General features: G+C 39.4%; 1 protein-coding gene and 1 gene segment (V, D, J or C); both read right to left on the bottom strand.

Annotated features, from left to right (window-relative positions):
• LOC139639667 (uncharacterized) overlaps positions 1-19,862 on the bottom strand; it is a 184,954-nt gene that overhangs the window by 4,276 nt on the left and 160,816 nt on the right. The window contains exons 13-15 of the mRNA XM_071513817.1: positions 973-1,269; positions 564-875; positions 161-445 (exon numbers count right to left, since the gene is read on the bottom strand). Coding sequence (XP_071369918.1) covers positions 161-445; positions 564-875; positions 973-1,269 — 894 coding nt within the window. The remainder of the gene's footprint in view (positions 1-160; positions 446-563; positions 876-972; positions 1,270-19,862) is intronic.
• The window catches only part of LOC139639668 (immunoglobulin gamma-1 heavy chain-like), a 49,694-nt gene continuing 32,640 nt past the window's right edge, over positions 2,809-19,862 (bottom strand). Inside the window, 6 exon segments of the C gene segment in view lie at positions 2,809-2,929; positions 4,413-4,561; positions 6,315-6,638; positions 6,738-7,079; positions 8,334-8,633; positions 9,493-9,544. Of these exon segments, the coding sequence occupies positions 2,921-2,929; positions 4,413-4,561; positions 6,315-6,638; positions 6,738-7,079; positions 8,334-8,633; positions 9,493-9,544 (1,176 nt within the window).

Raw genomic sequence — 19,862 nt, 5'->3', positions numbered from 1 at the left:
CACATTTACTAAATATATTTGTTACAATATATTATGGCCATATTTGACATTAAACTTTCAGTTCAATCTGAATAACCTGTTTGACTTGGAAAAGTGAGGGAATTTTTTTCTTATTTCACAGTTGTTTTAAGTTGTTACTCTCGTTATGTTTTAATTTTACCTGAACAGAGGCTGACGTCTTTTGTGACTGTTTTGTGTATAGACTTGTCAGACACTTCACAAGTAAAGACCTCCCCGGTTTTCCACTCTGTTTGAGGGACGTTCAGGTGACTGGTCACTGCCACATGTCCATCTGCACCCATCCTGATGTCATTAGTTGATGCAGATCTATGCTGAGACCCAGAAAGCCATTTAATTTGAGGGTTGACGCCCAATCCAGAGCATAAGAGTTTCTGTGGTCCTGATTCTTCACTGGGAGCAAGAAGGAGCTCCACTGATGGGTCACCTAAATATCCCACCACAAAAAAAAATATGGTTAAATCATAACTAAAACAGAGTGATAAAAAGGAAATTAACAACAGACTAAATATTATTGAGGGAGAGAAGAACAGTTGGCCACCCACCAAAAATATTCCCAGTTGAGTTTGACTGCCAACTGTTGGAGAAGCCTTGGTTCACTTTGCAGGTGAAAGTGTTGTTTTTATTCCAGTGAGTTGAAGGGACAGAGAAGCGTCTAGTGATTGATTGGAGGCCTTGGGCTTCAGGAAGATCAACATACTGTTTGTCAGAGATGTCATCATTGTTGGCCTGAAATGTGACATAGAGGTCACTGGAGGAGAGTTGTGTGATGTCACACTCCAGCACAGCACTCTCTCCCTTCAGCAAATCTGGGAGAGATCTCCTGATCAGCACTGATGGAGCTGCAGCTGCAGGCCCTGGACGACACACACAGGAAATGATGCAGCATTTCTTTTTGTTTTCAGGTCTTCAATTGTCACGACACCTGATTTTCATTTTGTATATCTCTCTTACCTGTAACACTCACAGTCTCCTCAGTGGATGAGAAGCAGCGATGTTTAGCTCTACATGTTATGTGGTTGATTTTCCTCCAGTCACTTGGAGGAACTGTTAGGTTGCTGATGATATGAGTTGTGTTTCTGACCAGGTTCACACTGTCACTGTTTGGTACTTGCTTATCCATCAGCCAGGTCACCTTGGCATCATAGACAGTGCGGATGAAACATGTTGCTGTGACCTTAGACTCTGCCATCATTACTGTCTTGAAGCTGGGGATCTCCAGAAGAATGGAAGGAGGCGATCTTGGATGAACTGCCAGAAAAAAGGTGTTTGGACAAAACATGTTAATCTATAAAAACAAAGATTACTAAATAACAACTAACAAGTGTTGGACAAACTTGTCAATGTACTAGTATTTCGCTGCTGACTTCCTTTCTTTTTACTGTGTAAGTTTTGTTGCTAAATACAGAGCAACTTAATATGTTGAACACATTCTATCAGAAACCACAGGGATACGTCACTAATCAATTTGCTTTTCATTTTGCCTTTAGACAAAGAACAAAGAAAAATTTCAATATGAATATATGTGTGTAGGTGATGCAGCAATTTCATAGTGTGTTGTTAGACAAAGGAAGCCACACTTACTTGCACAGATACTGATTGATCTTGTGATTTCAACTTTGTTGTGGCTGGACTTGCATGTAACATTTGAGCCCTTCGCCCACTTATCCATATCCAGCTCAATCTGACTGCTCAGACTGAAGGTTTTCTCCACTCCCTCCACACTTTGCAGCTTCTTTTGGATTGGCACAGTGTTTAGAGCCTTGTTGTCCATTTGCCACTCCACACTCAGCTGGTCTGGAAAAAAGCCACTTAGGGTGCAGATGAGTCTGACTGGTGAGGCCCCAAACTCGCCTTCCCAGACAGGGTAGAGCGTGATGTTTGGAGGTACAACCCGCTGCACTGAGACAGAGCACAGTTTATTTTTTTAACAGTTAGTTCAGTCTAAACGTTTGATGGATTGTGTACATTTTCAAAATCCTGAGCTGATTTTGAGCTCTAAGCAAGTTATACATACCTTTAGATTTTGGTCAACTAACCATCTCTACAGTCTCAATCCTAAGTGTAATATCCTTGTACTTAGGCTAGATGGCAAAGTACTTTTACACTGGCTGGTGCTTAAAGTCAGGTGGAGATGGAGCTGGAGGTCTGTTGCACAGATGTTGCAGCAGGACAGGGCAGAGCGATCAGGGCAGGCAGCAAGCGGAAGCATTGAGTAACACCCAGGTCCCAAAAAAGCACCCCAAATACAGAAGTGAAACATGACAGTGAGCAACGGTGCATCACAGACACCAGGTGTGAAGTCTGGTTATGCCAGTAAGGGAAATATACTGACAATTTCAATATCTCACAACTGTTTACATACAAGTTATCTACCCGATTTTGTTACATGACTTCTCAAAGTTTTAGTTCTCTGGTCTATTATTACCACCACATTGTAATATCTTTGTATTTGCATATTGACTTGAACATGGTCTGTTGATTCCAGGTGCTGGAGAGCTGATGAACAAAACTGAAGCAGACAAATATCCAAACAAAAATGAAACATTAAAAAAAAAACAAAAAAAAAACATTATGTACTGTTGAGTGATATTTATAGATCATTTAAAAGTAAAACTGGAAACAATTAAATATATAAAAATAAAATACAAATAAAATAACTATCTCACTAGTGAGATAACAAAGAAAAAAGTAAGAGAGAAAAAAGTTTGCGGATCAAACACAAGTGCTTAAATGGTTATTTTCAGTTAAATGGTTATTTTCAACAAGGACATAACTATTTAATTAAAATGAGAAAAAATGCAACAGTGAATAGTTACAGGACACTATGAATACAGTAAAGATTAATATGTGAAAATATGAGAATATGTTTTTAAACAGACAGTTCATCACTTAGTTTTTTTCATTTGACCTGAAAAGTAGAAAAACAGAAAAAAACATTTATCAGCACTATTATTATTATCAAAAACAATCAAATCACTACTACTACTTATGACATTTCATGAATACATTTCTTAAATTGTTGGTTATAATGCAGTATTAGTCATATGTGCATCATAAGCACATTACAATTACATCACAGCTGCATTAGAAAATGTCATAATATACTATAATAAATCATGAATCGCAACATATCATCACCTCATAAATTCATTAAAATTACATCACAATGGCATCAGAAAATGTCATAATACACTATAATTCATTATTAATTTGGTAGGACCAGATTATGAGTTATAAGCAATGTATTTACCACTGAAACCGATATATAATTATTTTGTTTGTAAGACATCAAATGTATTATGAGCTGTGGAATTCTTATAAGTTTGGTAATGGAAACATCACATCATCGAAAGTAAAGAGAAATCAACTACATCATTATTCATTTTTCAATGAGATGTAAAATAATTGTTGCATGATATAATATACTGTACCAGACAAAGTTTTGGATCAGGTTTCAATAGTTCCAACATTTGCTGTGTTGATTTGAGAAATTATATTAGCTCAATTGCCAGAGGAAAAAAAAAATCTTTTGAATGATACCAAAGAAATGCATATAATATATAATGCAGTTGTGTCACAAATCTCTAAGATGTGAAAATGATTGCGGTGGTGTCAGTGTAGGCCCATTTAGTGGTAGGTGTCAGTGGTAAATACATTACTTATAACAGTCACATAACCAAGTCAAACCACAGAATTTGAATGTATGGAATGGTCATTCCCATTCAAGTCTACACTCCTGAATGGCCATTTGGCCGGCACATGTACACACAGACATTATGCACTTAAAATGTCTGCCATAGCATGTTTGATAATGTCATGAAAGTCGTCGTTGATTTGGTGCATGAGACTCAGAAAGCCAAAATTATTTGGATTAACATTCCAGTGGCAATAATGATGAACATTCTAACCTTCTGAGTCTTATGTTCTGTCCACACATGGGACAATGCTCATTTACATGACAACATTATCAAAATTCCATGGAAGCCATGTTAGATGACCAAAGAACATTATGATCATCATGATACCATGATGACCATGATGGAAGTGTCCTTTCTATCCGTTCAAGTTCTGTGAGTCAAACTATATTCATAAGGCATAATGACATGTTCTGATGCAGTTATGATGGAATTATAACATCCTCATGATGAGCATAGGATGTTTTATAACCAACAATTGAAGTAAAGTGACTGATATTACTTCTATTGCAGCTACCCTTTAATGGCCTTATGGTCATCATTGTCTAACATCATTGTTGTTTGAATAATAATTAAACAAAGCTTTTCTTTATCCAGTTATCCAGTCTAATTGTTTTGGAGTATACAGAATTAAATTAAAATGAAACACATTATAGCTATGCTGCATGGAACCCTAACTTTTAAAACCATTACTACCTTGATAGCAGTGGTTCCAATGCTGTACAGCAGAGTGATGAGGAAGAGGATGATGAAGGTAGGGGCTGTGTTGTCCGTGCTATCGTTGTCTGTCTCCGTGGCATCACCACATTTGTTGTCAGTCAGAAACGGAACCTCACACTCACAAACTGCATATAGAGATGAAAGTGGTGTTACATTGGCAGTCACACCTATGGTTCTCAGTTTTGACAGTTTTGGTATGAGAATGATCTTGTGATGCTATGGAAACAGCTTTGGTAGAAGCTTGATACTTGGTAGTTGCTTCTGACACACTGTGTATGCCCACAAACTGTCTTTCCTTTGAAATTAAATAATTAAATGATTAAACACAACATGTTTTGGTCTGAGACCTTGACATGCATCTTAAAATGGTGTGTGGGTGTTTTTCTGCTGTGTTCTTCTATGCACCTGGCAGTCATTGAGAATAACACTCAGGCTTGCAAAAGACACAACACCCTTTATAAGTATCAATGACTATTCTGAATGAATCCTTCAATATTTTATGGTAAGAAGTGGCTAGACAGCTTTACCTCTAGATATTCATTGGCACAGTTCTCATCTATTGGGTATAGTATTGGATATTATTATTATTATTACTAATTAAACCCTTTTTGATATTAAGCTCATCTTTTGTAAAATGGTGGCAACACTAGCCGTTACAATGATCCTGAATTGCTTTTGAAAGACCCCATGTTATGCTGTGGCATGCATGTGGCTTGGCTTGTGAATTGGTATAGTAAATCCTTAATGTACAATGATAATTTGAGAGATCACAGCAGCTGAGTTAGATCTTAAACAGACTCTTTTGTGGGAAGGACAAGACCCAGTAGATTGAATACAAGCACACAAAGACAAGGCACAGGAACAATGTTAATGCACCGACTACACATAGAAATGGACAAATATGATTTTGTTGATATTTTTTGGGCATTTTGTATTCTTACAGTCAGTGATTGGTGTGGTGTGTTTTGAAGTGAATGACATTTTGCTGTCGAAAAAATGTTACATTGTCATCACTATACTTTCAATCATAAATATAATGATATCTACAACCTTGTGTTACCACAGTCTGGAATGCCCAACTTTTTGTCCTATGGTACTGTGACAGTTAACCTTTTTTTTTAACTTGTATTTCAATTGAACATGTGGCACTCAATGATCGTTAAATAGGGATATCAACTGCATCAACAGAGTTATGAAGGACATTTTTTATTTTGATTTTGAATCTGCATTTAAAAGACAAACAGCATGTCATATCACAAGCAACAAACATAACAAACAGGGCATAAGACACAGCGACACAACACAACATCTACTAGGCCTTGCAACTTGGGATGTTCATGTTGAGGTTGACCATGTTGGGTTTGTCACATGTTCTCTCCACCAGGGACCTGACAATGACTCGAGTTGTGTCCATCATAGACTCATGGTAAACTACACAGCTATACACGGCTTCATTACTTTTCCACTGGTCATGGCTGAACGTTAGCTGGCCATAAAGAGAGTACAATCCATTATTTTCTATATGGTTTGTGGTACTGAACGCATACATTTTGGAATCTACTGTCATATCATTAACAAGCCAAGACACCACAACCTCCTTGGGGTAGAAGTCTTTCACATAGCAAGTCAGGGTCACCGTATCGTTACTAGTTTGTTCTACTGGCGGCAGCAGAAAAACTGACGGACGCTTAGGCGCTCCTCCTGCAAGCATGAGAGAACAATTAGGCCCTCTTGCCACAGATAAGAACACCTCTTATTCTGCATTTCTTCTATAAAATACATTCATAAAGACATCTCATAAACTTGAATGATCACATGGATGGAAATTTGTCAAAGGCACTCAAACAGACTTTTAATGCACAAAGAACATTTGCTTACCATTCTTCCTTTCAAAGAGCTTCGTCCTTAGTTGGAACAACTCAGTATGCTCAACAACACAGTAGTATTGTATCCCCTTCCTCCACTCCTCATACGTGACATCAGCTACAATGCTGAAGAATTTCCTATCTGTAGAGATTTTAGTCTTGGTCTTGTTCTCAAGTATGTCATTTCCCTGTTGGCCCTTCCACTTAACAGAATCAATGGATGCCCTTTTTGCAACAACTTGACATACAAGTTCTGATTTTTTGTTGACAAACATCTCCTCTAGTGAGAGGGGTAAGATCTCTATCTTTTCTATTGGGTCATCTGGGCCTGCTGGACCTGTTGACAGAGGAATTAATGAGCATTTACAAAACTGTCATGGCTGTAAAACCATTGGAATTGCAATTACAATTACAAAAAAATATATATTTTACTCACATTCAGAGACGCTGATCACAGTTTCGGTCACATTTTTGTCACCTTGCTTAAACACACATGTAAATATAGAAGTGTCCCAATCAGTCAAAGCACTCTCATCTACCTTGAGATAGCTTGCTGCACTGAACAAAGTAGTTCCGTTGTCAGTCTTTCCACTTTCAAAAGAAGGTGTGTTGATGATCTTAGATGTTTTGTCGTTGATTTCCTCTCCATTTCTCAGCCATTTGATCTCATGATTTTTTGGTGAAAAATCAATGGCAAAACAGGAAGCCATCTTTTCATTCGCCACCTCCCCATTAGAGGAGACCAACACATTGAGAGTTGGCAGCTGATGATGCACAACTGAAAAACAAACATATACACAAATATATGTATGCAGAAGCAGGGAATGATATATATGCAGAAGCAGAGGTGGACAATGTGCTACAATGAAGATTAAAACTAGATTCATGTGACTTTTTATGCAGCTTTATGCAACTTTAGCATTCATGTGCACATATGGAGTACACTCCTCAGATTAGCACTTGGTTTGTTACTCAAATGTTCTGTAAGTGTCAAAAGTAGAGCTCCGATGCTTCTGCATATACACTGACTGTAAGGCAAGTTAACATAAACAGATTTAAACCAGCCTTTGACTGAACATTTTTTGAATAGTGAATGTTCATTGAAATAGAGTAAAAGTGCAGGCAGACATGAAAAGGAAACAACATGGGTTATGAAAGTATATGAAAGGAAGCAGAACATATTGCAATAATCTGTAAAAGCAGAGTGCAGACGACATAGATGAGCAGGAAATAAAATTGACTGAGCCAACAACTCAGTTTGCATGGGCAAGCTTCAGCCTCTCCATTCTGGAAAAATCCACCTTACTGTACACCTGCTCACTCAGCACGTTATGATTTTTAACAGTACAATATTCATAGATATGTAAGGATATGTGATTTTGTAATAATCACACTGACAATATATTAGAATTATTATGCTGTCCTTTGTGTCTAATTTGCTGCTATTTTGAACTAGTCAGGAAACATTTTAGTTATTTATTTCTAAAACACTTCAGTTATTGCTCACTTTTCTGTCCAATACATGCATGTATAACTGAAATAAGACATCACTTAAAATTACACTTGGTTCCTCAGGGGCATCAATTCACTAAACCCTGAGGTGTGGCAAAGTCCCTGCATCTAACATTTGTAAGCAGAATTTACAAAACCAATTTAGTGATTACATTTCTGGGATTAAATTTCTTTGGTGAGGTACACTGCAGTGTTTCAAAATCTAAAACATTACATGGAAATGCTCTGTATTTGTCACTGTATTCTACTCTATAACAATTGACCGAATTTGTCCGACATTAGCCCAGTTTTCAATATCGCTGTTAGTACATTTTTGTATAATCAACCATTTTTTTTTTTTTTTTTAAATAAAACTGTTATACACTTTACGAATAAAAATGAAAATATACATCTTATTAGGAGTGATTTAGCTTAATTGAAATCATTGTGAATAAAAATACACAAATTTCTATGCTGCATAGATTTGCAAGTAAATTAGTTTGATTAAATAAATACATATAATAGTTTACATGAATCTTACCTTCTTTTCTGATGGAGGAATATCCGTTTCCTGCTGCATGTGTCACATTACAAGTAAAATGTTTCCTTTGGTCCCAGTCTGCTCTCCTGACATGGATCTGGCTGACTCCTGTATACAAGTTGTTTCTCTCAACTGCAGGGTACTGAACAAAGTCGGTCAGGGCAGCTCCATTGGAATCGGCCCATGCGAAGGTCACTGAGGCAGGAGTGAAGCCGGTGGCGAGGCAGCCGAGAGTGACCATCTCTCCAGTCCCAGAACCACATTGTGCCAGAGGAAACAATGAGGGGGCAGTTGATGTGGCTGAGAGAGGGAAACAAAGTGTATCATCAAGATATTGAAATATAAATTAAATGCCATAGTACAGACATTCCTCTTAAATATTGGAGATAGTAAAGAGAAGCCAATTGCAGCTTAATGTTAAACTATCCCATTTATTTGGAGGGTAGTTGAGGAAAGGAACATATTAACCTCCCTCAATTATATTATTTGTGCTAGTTTTTGGTTATCAGTCAATATATCGTAGGTAAATTCAATTCAGAGATTCAACAGTATTCTTAAAATAACCACCAACAATATTTGAAATTGGTGGAAGGTTTGAATTGAAATAAACACCCATCAGTTTTGCTAATAGCGTCCATGACAGATGCGGAACAGTACGGACATTAAATTATTATGAAAGCCTATTACTTTTGTTTCACTGATTCACTGATTATTTAAGTTGAGTATTCTTACCTGATGAAACAGTTACTGCTGTTCCCTTGCCCCAGTAGTCAAAAGCGCCATAGCACAGTGCTAAATCTACTTACTGGTTAGTATAAAAAGGCTAAATCTACTCAATAGCTAGTATGTAAGTATAGGTACAGCAAGTCTATACCTTTGCATTTAATTAACGGTGTTATAATATAATATCCACTTCAACAAAATCGCCATAAATTAAAATTTTCTGCATAATATCTTGTCCTACTGAGAACATTTTTCTTTATCTTTTTTTTTGTTTTGCTTTTTACACTTTACATTTGAGTAACAGATATTTTAACTCACACTTGACAAGCTGAGAAATTCTAACTTATCCTCTGTTATAAAAACATAACATTGTACAGTCTGAACCAACCTAAACCTAATGTAGATTTTAAATGGTACAAATGGTTTCAACTCTTACCTGATGACACAGTTATCATTGTGCCTTTTCCCCAGTAGTCAAAAGCCCAGTAGTCACAGTTATGAGAATCAATTCACACTGCTCACAAAAACTATCACCCCTATTATCTCACATCATACAGTTTGATCAGGCAAGTTGAAAGTTAAAATCAAACTAACATATACTATATCTGCCGATAGACATACCTATATTCCAACTAAATAAAGTCAACTCTACTTTTTACTTTGGACAGATTATTTGACAGACAAATTAATGTTAGTTGATTTATCACAAGCCGACAGTTGTGACTACCTGAAAGTTAAAAAAAATATCTATCGATATTTTTGTGACGGTTGTGACTTTTTGCCTTGTTCATTGTCTAGGTTTTGTATTGTAATAAACCTTGATTTAGGTATGAATATTAACTGAACAGGCTAAAAAGCTTCTGCCACCACCTTTTTTCCCCAGTCTGGTCCGGTGTAAGAGATTTGAGAACAACCCACACTTAACAACGACGTCAGAAAAATATAGGCTTTATTTGTCAAAGATCAGTTCATCAGGCAACAGCATATTCTTTGTGGGCTGAGTAGAGGACTGGCCAGGCTATAACATACCCCCCTGAGACAAATCTGTCCCCTAGCTAACCAGCCACCCCCAGTATCACAGAAAACCAAACCACCCCACACAGGTAGGCACACTAGGCAATCGGCATGCAGATACACACACCTGTGACCTGTGAGAGCATTTAAGCCAACACACTGAGTTTAATGCAGTAAAAGACACTGGATTTCACCCTAAATAGGCAATCTTGATTTCACACTGCTATGGGGCACATTAACTGGGCTAGACAGGCATGTCTCCACTACCTAACAGCTAACTTTCCCCCAGCTTCCCCCGGTTCCCACAGATTAGGCTGCTGTTGTATTTTATCTATTAAAATCCTAAATAACCACAGAATTGAACGAGGACAATAATAAACGGGACAAAACACAAAACACTAACACCTAACATTTTCCTAATTAAAATGACCACTTAACTGTCCCATTTGTCAAGACCCTCCCTTGGGGTCTAGGCTTGTGGTGCTGGTCCGACTTGGCCCGTATGCAGCGAGAGCCGTGGGGGAATCGTCGGTCCAGCACTTGAACAACGGAGGGGCCGACAGCGTGTCAGACGCCCACACACAGAGCTGGGAAGCGGTAGGGCACTCCTATTCCCCCGGTCCCTGACTATCATCAGCCCTACCACAGGAACATCTCCCCCTATACTAAACGGCTACGAACGGCCCCCACCCCTCTACCGTGAGTGCAATGACAGTGGCTTGGTCGGGCAGATTATCCCCGACATGCATCAAGCTCCACTCCCCAGGCCCACTGCTGCTCGCTCGGATCTGATTTACCAGTTCACCATTTCAGCAATCAAGTCCAGCTGAGAATGATCAGCTCAGAGTCTCTGTCAGTGGCAACAGTCCAGATCAGGTGAAACCCATTAGTCTTTGATCAGTTGTCACAGACCCCACAGGAAACCACAACCCAAGTTCACCACACTCCCCCCCCCCTTAACGGAGAGGACTCGCCCTCGAGTCGCATTGACACCATATCATAGTCCCGAGACCACGTAGGTGGCCTCCGTTGGCGTGCAGGGCGTATCCCCTGTAGTGGCGACCCTCCAACAGCCCCTTCTACTTGGGGGTTCAGTAACAAGCCTCCCTTGTTACTGAACTCATAATCTAACTCAGCATCTGAGTTAGATGGTGGAACCCGTACCAGCCTTCCCCCTTGCACCTATAGCTGAGCCCAAACGGCGGCATACTTTTGCAATGCAGGATCCCTAGGGAGTTCTACCTGCCCCCCCCAACATTTTGAGCTGAATGAGCTTCCCTATTCCTCATCATCTCTTTGGGCCTGAGCCAACTCATCAATTTCATCCCCTTGACCTGATTTGGGCTTGGGAGCTGTTTCCTGTACAGCACCTATGATTGGGCCTGGGCCCAACTCTTGGCCATGGTCCTCAGAAAGGGGTATACCACAGAAGGCTGGGTTACGAGCCAGCTGACCCTCAAGCCCCTGAAAATTATGAAGCCAACGTAAGGAATTATGATCTGTCCGCAAAACAAATTCCCTTCCTAACAGATAATGCTTGAAGTATTTAATAAATGTGACCATGCTCAACAGCTCCTTTTTAGTAGTGGCATACTTCCGTTCCTGTTTGGTCAATGCTCGGCTGGCATATGCTATGACACGCTCTGACCCGTTTTCCTCTTGTGACAGCATGGCCCTAATCCCTACGTCACTAGCATCGGTGTCCAAAGTGAAGGGCTTGTGAGGGTCAGGATATGCTAAGACTGGAGCTGTCATTAACCTAGTCACAAGTACTGCCTCATTCTCCACAGTATTTCTTTGTGTATTATGTTTCCCTGTCTAGTTCTTTTAGTTCTACGTGTACCATGTTTCCTGTCTGCCCCAGCTGTGTCTCATTTGTAATCACCCCTCTTGTTCCCCAGTCAGTCTTTGTCGGATCATTGCTCTGTTACATGTGTCAGTTTGTGTGAAGAGCTCTCGTTTTTGGTTTCCTGTGCTACCTGTTTCAGTAAACACCCAGTCTTGGGGTTTGATCACCACCTGGTGATCAAACCCCAAGGACAACCTCGCTGTCTTGCATTTGGGTCCTCACCACACCTCGTGACAAAATTTCCATCTCTAATTAGAAATTATAATATTACATACCTGAGGAGATGGTGACCATGGTGCCTTTTCCCCAGTAGTCAAAAGCGTAGTCACAGTCTAACAAATTAATATCTACTGCATACAAAAACCTATACCCACAGACCCACATTTTTGATGGCATTCTACTGTCTTACAAATACATTTTCTTTGGCTTTTACCAGTTTGGAAGATGAAATGACACACAATTTTTTTTTTACCACCAAAATTTAAACCGATTCCAGTGATTGTAACAGATAAATTAGTTATGTTGGCTCTTGTCCCCCTGTTTAGGCCTATTTCAACATGTTCTACATCTCAAAGAAGTACCCGATGTCACAACTGAATCTTCTACAAAAACATGTTATTGATGTTTTTAAATTTAAATCTATACATTTGGAAAAAAAATCTCATGACTTACCTGATGAAACTGTAACCATTGTGCCTTTCCCCCAGTAGTCAAAAGCATCGTAACACAGTGTAATATTCTGACATATGCAACATACAAAAACAAGCACCTAAAAGATGCCGTTGATTGACACCATGTAGGTCCAAAAACTCTACTATTAAATAATGAAATTATTACACTTTGAATATGGAAACAAAATAAAGCTCCTTTAACTGTTGTAACAGTCACTGTTGTCCCTTTACCCCAATAGTCAAAGTAGCCGTAGTAGTCACAGTGATTGGTTTGAATAGCACTTCAGTGCAAAAATATTTTTATATTTGAATCATCTCATCAAAGCTGTACAATATACTATATTTCTAACATTTGCCCTAATCTCCATCTCAGTCTACAGTTGTTTGCTGTAGATTGCACCCCAGTTGAAGGAAAATGCGCAATATGTGGACATTAAATCAAATATAAATTGGAATAATATTGAGTTTTCTTTATCGATTGATCGATTATTACTTAGCAGAAGTTACGGTGACTGTTGTCCCTTTCCCCCAGTAGTCAAAGTAGTAGTTCCAGTGATATATTGTGACCTGCTTCTAATACAAATACCAAAATTAGTTTTAAACAGAGAAAGGCACCCAAGTTCACTGACAAAGCATTTCCTAACATTCTGTTTATTACCCACATCCCTTGAGATATCAATTTCCTGTAACCTGGGTTACATAAAATGATGCTTGTTTGCCCAGAGTTGGTGAAAACTTCCTCTTTTTCAGACAGGGTTTCATGCCAGCTCCATTGCCTGCTGTATAGAGCTCACACAATCAAAACCTCTGCATAAAAGATAAATTGGATTGATAAATGTTTATTAGTATTAATACATGTGACTGATCCCTGATCAAATATAATAATACAATTATTGCAGTCGCAATTTTGTTACATTTTCAATACAATTTCCAATACCAACATGTTCAATTAATGTATCATTGCCACTCCAGGCTAAACAATAAAGAAACATGTCAAACATGCTGCAAAGATAGCAGTATCACTTAAATAAAATAGTGCTCTTCTGCCATAACAAACGGAAATTATAGCTCAGGGCGTTGCTTAGTATACATGACATATTGACAGCTGAGAATGAGTAGATTAAGAAATATATGAGTAAAAGACTAAAGTTAACTTTGAAATAGGCAGTTCCATGTTTCCCATTTTCTGTATAAAAATGCATATTATTGCCTCCTTTGCTAACTGCACTATGATTTAGTACAATACCATATTTCCTCTAATATTGGCCTGGGCCTCTATTTACCTCAACTGCAAAGGGGACCAGGCTTTATTGGAAGCAGGCTTATATTAGAGACAGGCCTTTATTTCTAATTCCCTCTGTTTGATAAGTATATTTGCTCATATTTTAGTATGAAGCCTCCTTGTTTTCTGATCTGCTTCTGTTGGGGTTCGTTAGGTAGCCGTTTTTTTGTTACTGCAATGCATTACGATAATTATGGTAATCGATGGAGGCACGCTCCAGAGACTTCTGCCAGGAGTTTACTGGTGTCCACCGTTGTTTTTAGCTGCAACCAGCAGCTCTAGAGCTCGCTCTGTCGGTCGGTCGGTTGGTTGGTTGGTTGATCCACAAAAATTTCCCCACCCTTTGGCGGCCTATAGCCACACAGTACGTGGTTGCAGCTATGGCGAATTCACGCTTGTTTCCTTTGTTTTTTTCCCTGGCTTGTATTTGGAGCCGGCCTTTATTTGGTTGTGTCGACCATGGCCCCGACCATTATCGGAGACCCGGCTTTTAATTGACTACCGGCCACTATTAGAGGAAATACAGTACTCAGACAAAGCCTGGAAAGATGACCCCAAAATGATGATAACTTTTATCTGGTCTTTCTGACGTATTTCTACACACATCAATAAACCATACTGACATGTAAAAGTGTGAAAGAAATTGGGGAAAAACACAAGCTCAGGCCACCTGTTGGCTATAAACGTGATATAGAGTTGAGACGTTTGGTTCTGGAAGCGCTTTTGACGCAGATTCTCTAGCCACCAGACTGTTTTTCCCATGCCGCAGCCGAGAGCATCATGAGGCAAATTCTGGTCAGGCAGTCAGACAGTCAGTCAGGTAACGCTTAGTGAGATGATGCGCTTCGTCAGATGGCCTCTAGAGGGCATCTTTGACTCTGAGATGCAGTGTTTCCCATACAGAGGCACAAAATCAAAAGTCGGTCAGTGTATAGAAATTGATCTAAATCAATCTCTAATGCACCTGATGTCGCATCACGTCATGTCTGTCATATGGAGATTTACAGACAGCAGACCAGCAGCATTGAACTCAATCCACAGAGACTCCAGGTGTGAAAACAAAAGTGAAACTTAACATTCCACAGTTAGTAACAGGGATTTGTAGACAGTATCTCTGCCCTACAAACTTGAACGGTAGGTGACGTCATCTTGTGGCATTTAAGTAACATTAGTAGAATTAGGTAATTGAACCGTGTCGCAGTGCTTCAGTGCATCGATTGGAAACACATGCACCTTGGGTCTGTACAGGATCTGTGCTTGTTTCTTTTGCTTCCGTGTTTCAAACGGCACCAAACACTACAATATCCATGACCCTTATAGGCTGTTACTATGATGATAGCACAACAAACTTGCAACTCCAATTTAGTAGTTGTGTCAAGCACATAGACATAGAATTGTAGAACGTATTCATATTTTTTGCAGAATGTAAACAAACGGTCAGTATAGCATCATGTTGCTATAGAGATGATAGCTGTGTAGTGCATGCGCACCAGCGAGCTAGCCAGCAGTTCTCTGATACCTGCTTTGATAAGTCGTTGAGTCCTTTAAAGATTATTTTTGGGGCTTTTTGCCTTTATTATGATAGTTTTACAGTAGAGATAGACAGGAAAGATTTGGAGAGAGAGAGAGGGGGATGATGTGACAAAGGTCCTGTGCCGGACCCAAATCCAGGACGTCGCAGCCACATGGTACGCGCCTCAGACCACAAATCCACCAGGACACACCCACTATTGTGCACTCCTGACCGATAGCTGCAACCGGATACAAAACAGTGGACCATGCTCTTCTTGTCTTAACGTTGTAACCCTTTACAGTCCATAGTTGTAGCATGGTCTACTTTATATATACTTTGTCTCTCCTACATGACAAGACGACGTTGTGAGCTCTGTAATTGGGGGACTTCGATGGCACAGTTCTCTCTGGGATTAGTTCCTTACCTCCTAACATGCATATGTACACATCCTTGAACCCTAGCCTTTTTTCCATGGATGCAATTTTTTTAGACACAGATGCTATTCGTTTGAGCTAATGGGTAATTCCGTAGCAGTTCAGGTCATTCAACTTTTAAAACACTCTGAATGATGTGTCACGTATATGCGAAACATTAATGGGTTTTTTGCTTCTGGAACCTGGAAATAATAATAATAATAATAATAATAATAATAATAATAATAATAATAACTTTATTTGTATAGCACTTTTCTAAAAACAATGTTTACAAAGTGCTTTACATACAATAAAACGCAAAAGCAGCAATAATAGAAAATAGGCATAAAAGGTAATATATGAGGTAGACAGGTACAACTAAAAACACACAAACAAACAGAGATACAATTAAAAACAGATCGAACTTTACATAAAAGTGTGTGCTGAATTTTTTTTAATAAAAAATAGGAATAAAAGGTAATACAAGAGACAAACAGGTACAACTAAAAATAAACAAACAAACAAACAAACAGATACAATTAAAAACAGATGGAACTTTAAATAAAAATGTGCGCCAAAACACAGGAAAGCAATAAAATGGTAGGCTACACTACCGTTCAAGAGTCTGGAACCACCAAGAAATCTCCATGCCCCTGAAAAAGACCGATACCCCAAATAGCCACAGCAATGTCTTCACGTCTCAACTCTATAACCTATAGCTTAAATCAGCTGTTAATGTTAGCCAAATCTAAGCAACAGCATGCTACTCATGCCCCATTGACAATAAAAACTTGCTAAAAACTAAGCTATAGTTAGCTAACATTGTTGTACATCCAATTAGAATATAATAAAGTCTGTATCCTCATGTAACTGGTTTTATATGTTTGTGGTGTTGTATGGTGATATTGATACTGGAGCACAGGAACAGACAGGAGTCGATCTGATCATAGACGTTTAATGATGCATCATTGGAGAGGAACAACATGAACACAGCCAGTGTTAGTCTGTTCCTCGAACTGAGGGAGACCTGTGATTTATATAGTGGTCATTACGTACATGACAGGTAAAATGACAAGACATGGCTCCTGCATGTCTCCATATGCCTGATAGCTGACGTAACAATTGACGTTTGAAGACGAATGGCCCTGTAGCAGGAACACCAGGCACATCCTGAAACTAGGTCAACTTTGGTCAACAAAGTTTGGTAACAAGACCACCGTGTAAGTACCTTATACAATTCCACAGTGGTACAGCAACGCTGCATTAACAATTCCAATTTTGTGTTCTCTTGTTACCTTATGGGGCTTAAGAAATGCATCCTAAGTGTGAGACGGAATGAATACTGCATTACTAAGAAACGCCTTGTCAAAGATCAGTCTGATTTTTCTCTTACTACCAGTCCAGGGTTTTCACTGGGCGGGGCCTAAACAGGTAAGGCTTATGAACATGTTTCGCACACCAATACAAACCTAAACCACACTACACAGTAAATAAGAAATGTACAGAAATGAAACTGGATGATGTACTGGCAGTCTATAATTATCACAAGCAGTGACACATTCTAGTATTGGTATTTCTCCAAGTTTGTTCTCCCAGGTTACAATACTAATGGCAAGACATTATTCTTGACAGTGTGTACTTTGCTAAACAGTTAGCCATGCTGGTTAGTGCTTACCTTCACTTTGAAAATTAAGCAATTTTGCACCTTAGACGTGTTAACTTGTATTCAGTCATTCACCCCCATGTCAGTTGAAACTCTGGTTTAGTTTGTTAAATTGTGGAGCTTCCGAGCACAGCGTTCTCCAAAACAACTGACGTTGTTAGGGACCTATCTTTAGAGTTCCGAAAATAACAGAAAAAGAACAGTAAATATCCATACACCTCTTGAAGCATGATCCAAGTCTCCTCGAAGAGACTTGGATCACACAGTGAGCGGAAAAGACCGATATTGACACCAGTATTTAGAGCAAATCTTCACTACAGCCGAAAAACATTGAAAAACGTTGCACGTGCATAGGCATGAATCTCCTATGTAACTCTTCCCTTACTCCCATCTCCAGCTCTTCCTGAACTACCTCTTTTTTAGGTGCTTGGGAGCACCTCTAAAAGAGCTGTAGTTTTTGGTTTGTTTGCTTTTTTCAATGTGCAGTGCATAGGAGAATTACAGTATACACTCTTTAGGCCGCGCAGAGCCCCAAGAGCTCTGCATTAGGCAAATGCAGTGTGCACTCGTACAACAGGCAATACGGTACATTTACATACCAGGAAGAAGCTCAATTTTCTAACTGTAGTGACTGAGTCAGCGCATGAATGAAATATTTTGTTCAGTGATTCTCATTGTGCTACCACAGCGCTTTGGTGTTAACAGGTGGATTTTGTAAAGTCAGCATAGTTTCACTTACTCCAATCATGCATACACCCCCACCCCTTCACTTGAGCACCTATAAGCTGCTGGGGCACTTCACTGTTCAGGCAAATGATATGGTCAGCTACATACAAGCACCCCTGAAGGAGTCCCAGTGTGGTTGTCAATGAGGTTAGTGTATTTTGGCTTTTAATTGAGTTGGGTTGGTCTATTCATAGTCTCGCTCTCAGACCCTTGATAATATAATAGCAACTTATCCAATTCTGTGTGGAGGGGGGGGTTGACCTGAAATCCTTTGACATTGAAAACTACAAATCACGGGATGAGAGGGTGGGGACTTTAAGCCACAGCGTCATCTCAACATGTAAATAGAAATGTAGAAAGCATGCAGAAGTCTGCATTAATTGGCATGGCTCATTTGCATCAAAAAAAAAAAAAAGTTTGCACCGACAGCATCACCAAATAAAGAGTTGGTCAGTGTATAGAAATTGATCTAAATCGATCTCTAATATGTCTTGAGCACATCACATCATATCTGTCATTTGAAGATGCACAGTAGATCAGTAGCACAGTCACCAATTGTAAAATAATGGTGAAACTTAAAATTCCACAATTTGCTTCAAACTCGCCTGTGTTAACAGGATTTGTAAACAGTAACCTGATAACGTTGTCTGCTGCCATACAAACTTTAATGGTAGGTAACATTATTACATTGTGGTATTTAAGTAACGTTAGTGGAATTAGGTGATTCAACCGGTAACCACGTAGCAATACAGGATCTCTGCTTGTGAAAATCCTTCTCACGTTTGTTGTCGGTGACTATTAACTGCAACTGTTACATCTGCCCCTGCTGACACTCCTTCCACTTCCCATTCTGTGTCCTAACCTGCTGCCACGCCCCCAGTTGCTTTCTCCCTGTGTGTCTGTATGTCTGTATGATTGTTTAGTGGAGTCAGGTGTGCTGAGTCAGAGCGGAGTGCCACCAGCTGCATTCTATCCTGTAATCAAGACTTCTACAAAGACTCTTGCCACATCCACCTTGCCAGATCGTAGTTCCTGCTCAGTCAGTCTATGTCTAGCCACTCTCTTGCACATTTGCTTGTTGCCCGTTTTCTCTGCCTGATCCTGTTCCTCCTGTTCCTGCAGTTCCGTCTGCTCTGCTCCAGCCCTGTCTCCAGCCTGCGCCTTGTCAGCCCAGCTCCTTAGCCTTGGACTAAATAAACTGCCTTTTTGCCTGATCCCTGTCTCCGGCTTGTCTGTGTCCGCGCTTGGGTTCACCAGTTTTAGTTGCCACATAACAGCAACGATAGCGGAAATATAGAGATGTTTACTTGCTTTGTGTTGCGAGAGCTTCTGGGTTTCTCAGATTAGTCTATTCATGGTGCTTTGCCCCCGTCAGTTTGTGCTACCTCATGCTCGACATCCCCACTTGCCCTGTGAGCACAAATGGCCCTTTCCACTTAGCCAGTATTTTAGAGTTGTAGGTGGAGAGTTACAGAAGTCTGCTATTGAAACAGTAATTGAAACCGTAATCATCATTTTATATACTGTCCGATGCAAAACACCATGAAAATGCCCAAAGTAGAAAGTTATTTTGAATTATTAAGGGTATACTGAAAATCTAATGTTGCAAGCTGTAATATTTGGAATGCATTCATATTGTAATTTAACATTATTTAAATAACCTGCCAAAACAGGC

Source organism: Centroberyx affinis, unplaced genomic scaffold (assembly GCF_046629955.1).
Source record: "Centroberyx affinis isolate AG114_WGS23_722 - 3 ecotype Tasmania unplaced genomic scaffold, CSIRO-AGI_Caff_v1 ptg007549l_1, whole genome shotgun sequence".
Classification (NCBI taxonomy): Eukaryota; Metazoa; Chordata; class Actinopteri; order Beryciformes; family Berycidae; genus Centroberyx; species Centroberyx affinis.
This window is presented reverse-complemented; position numbering and strand designations above follow the sequence as displayed.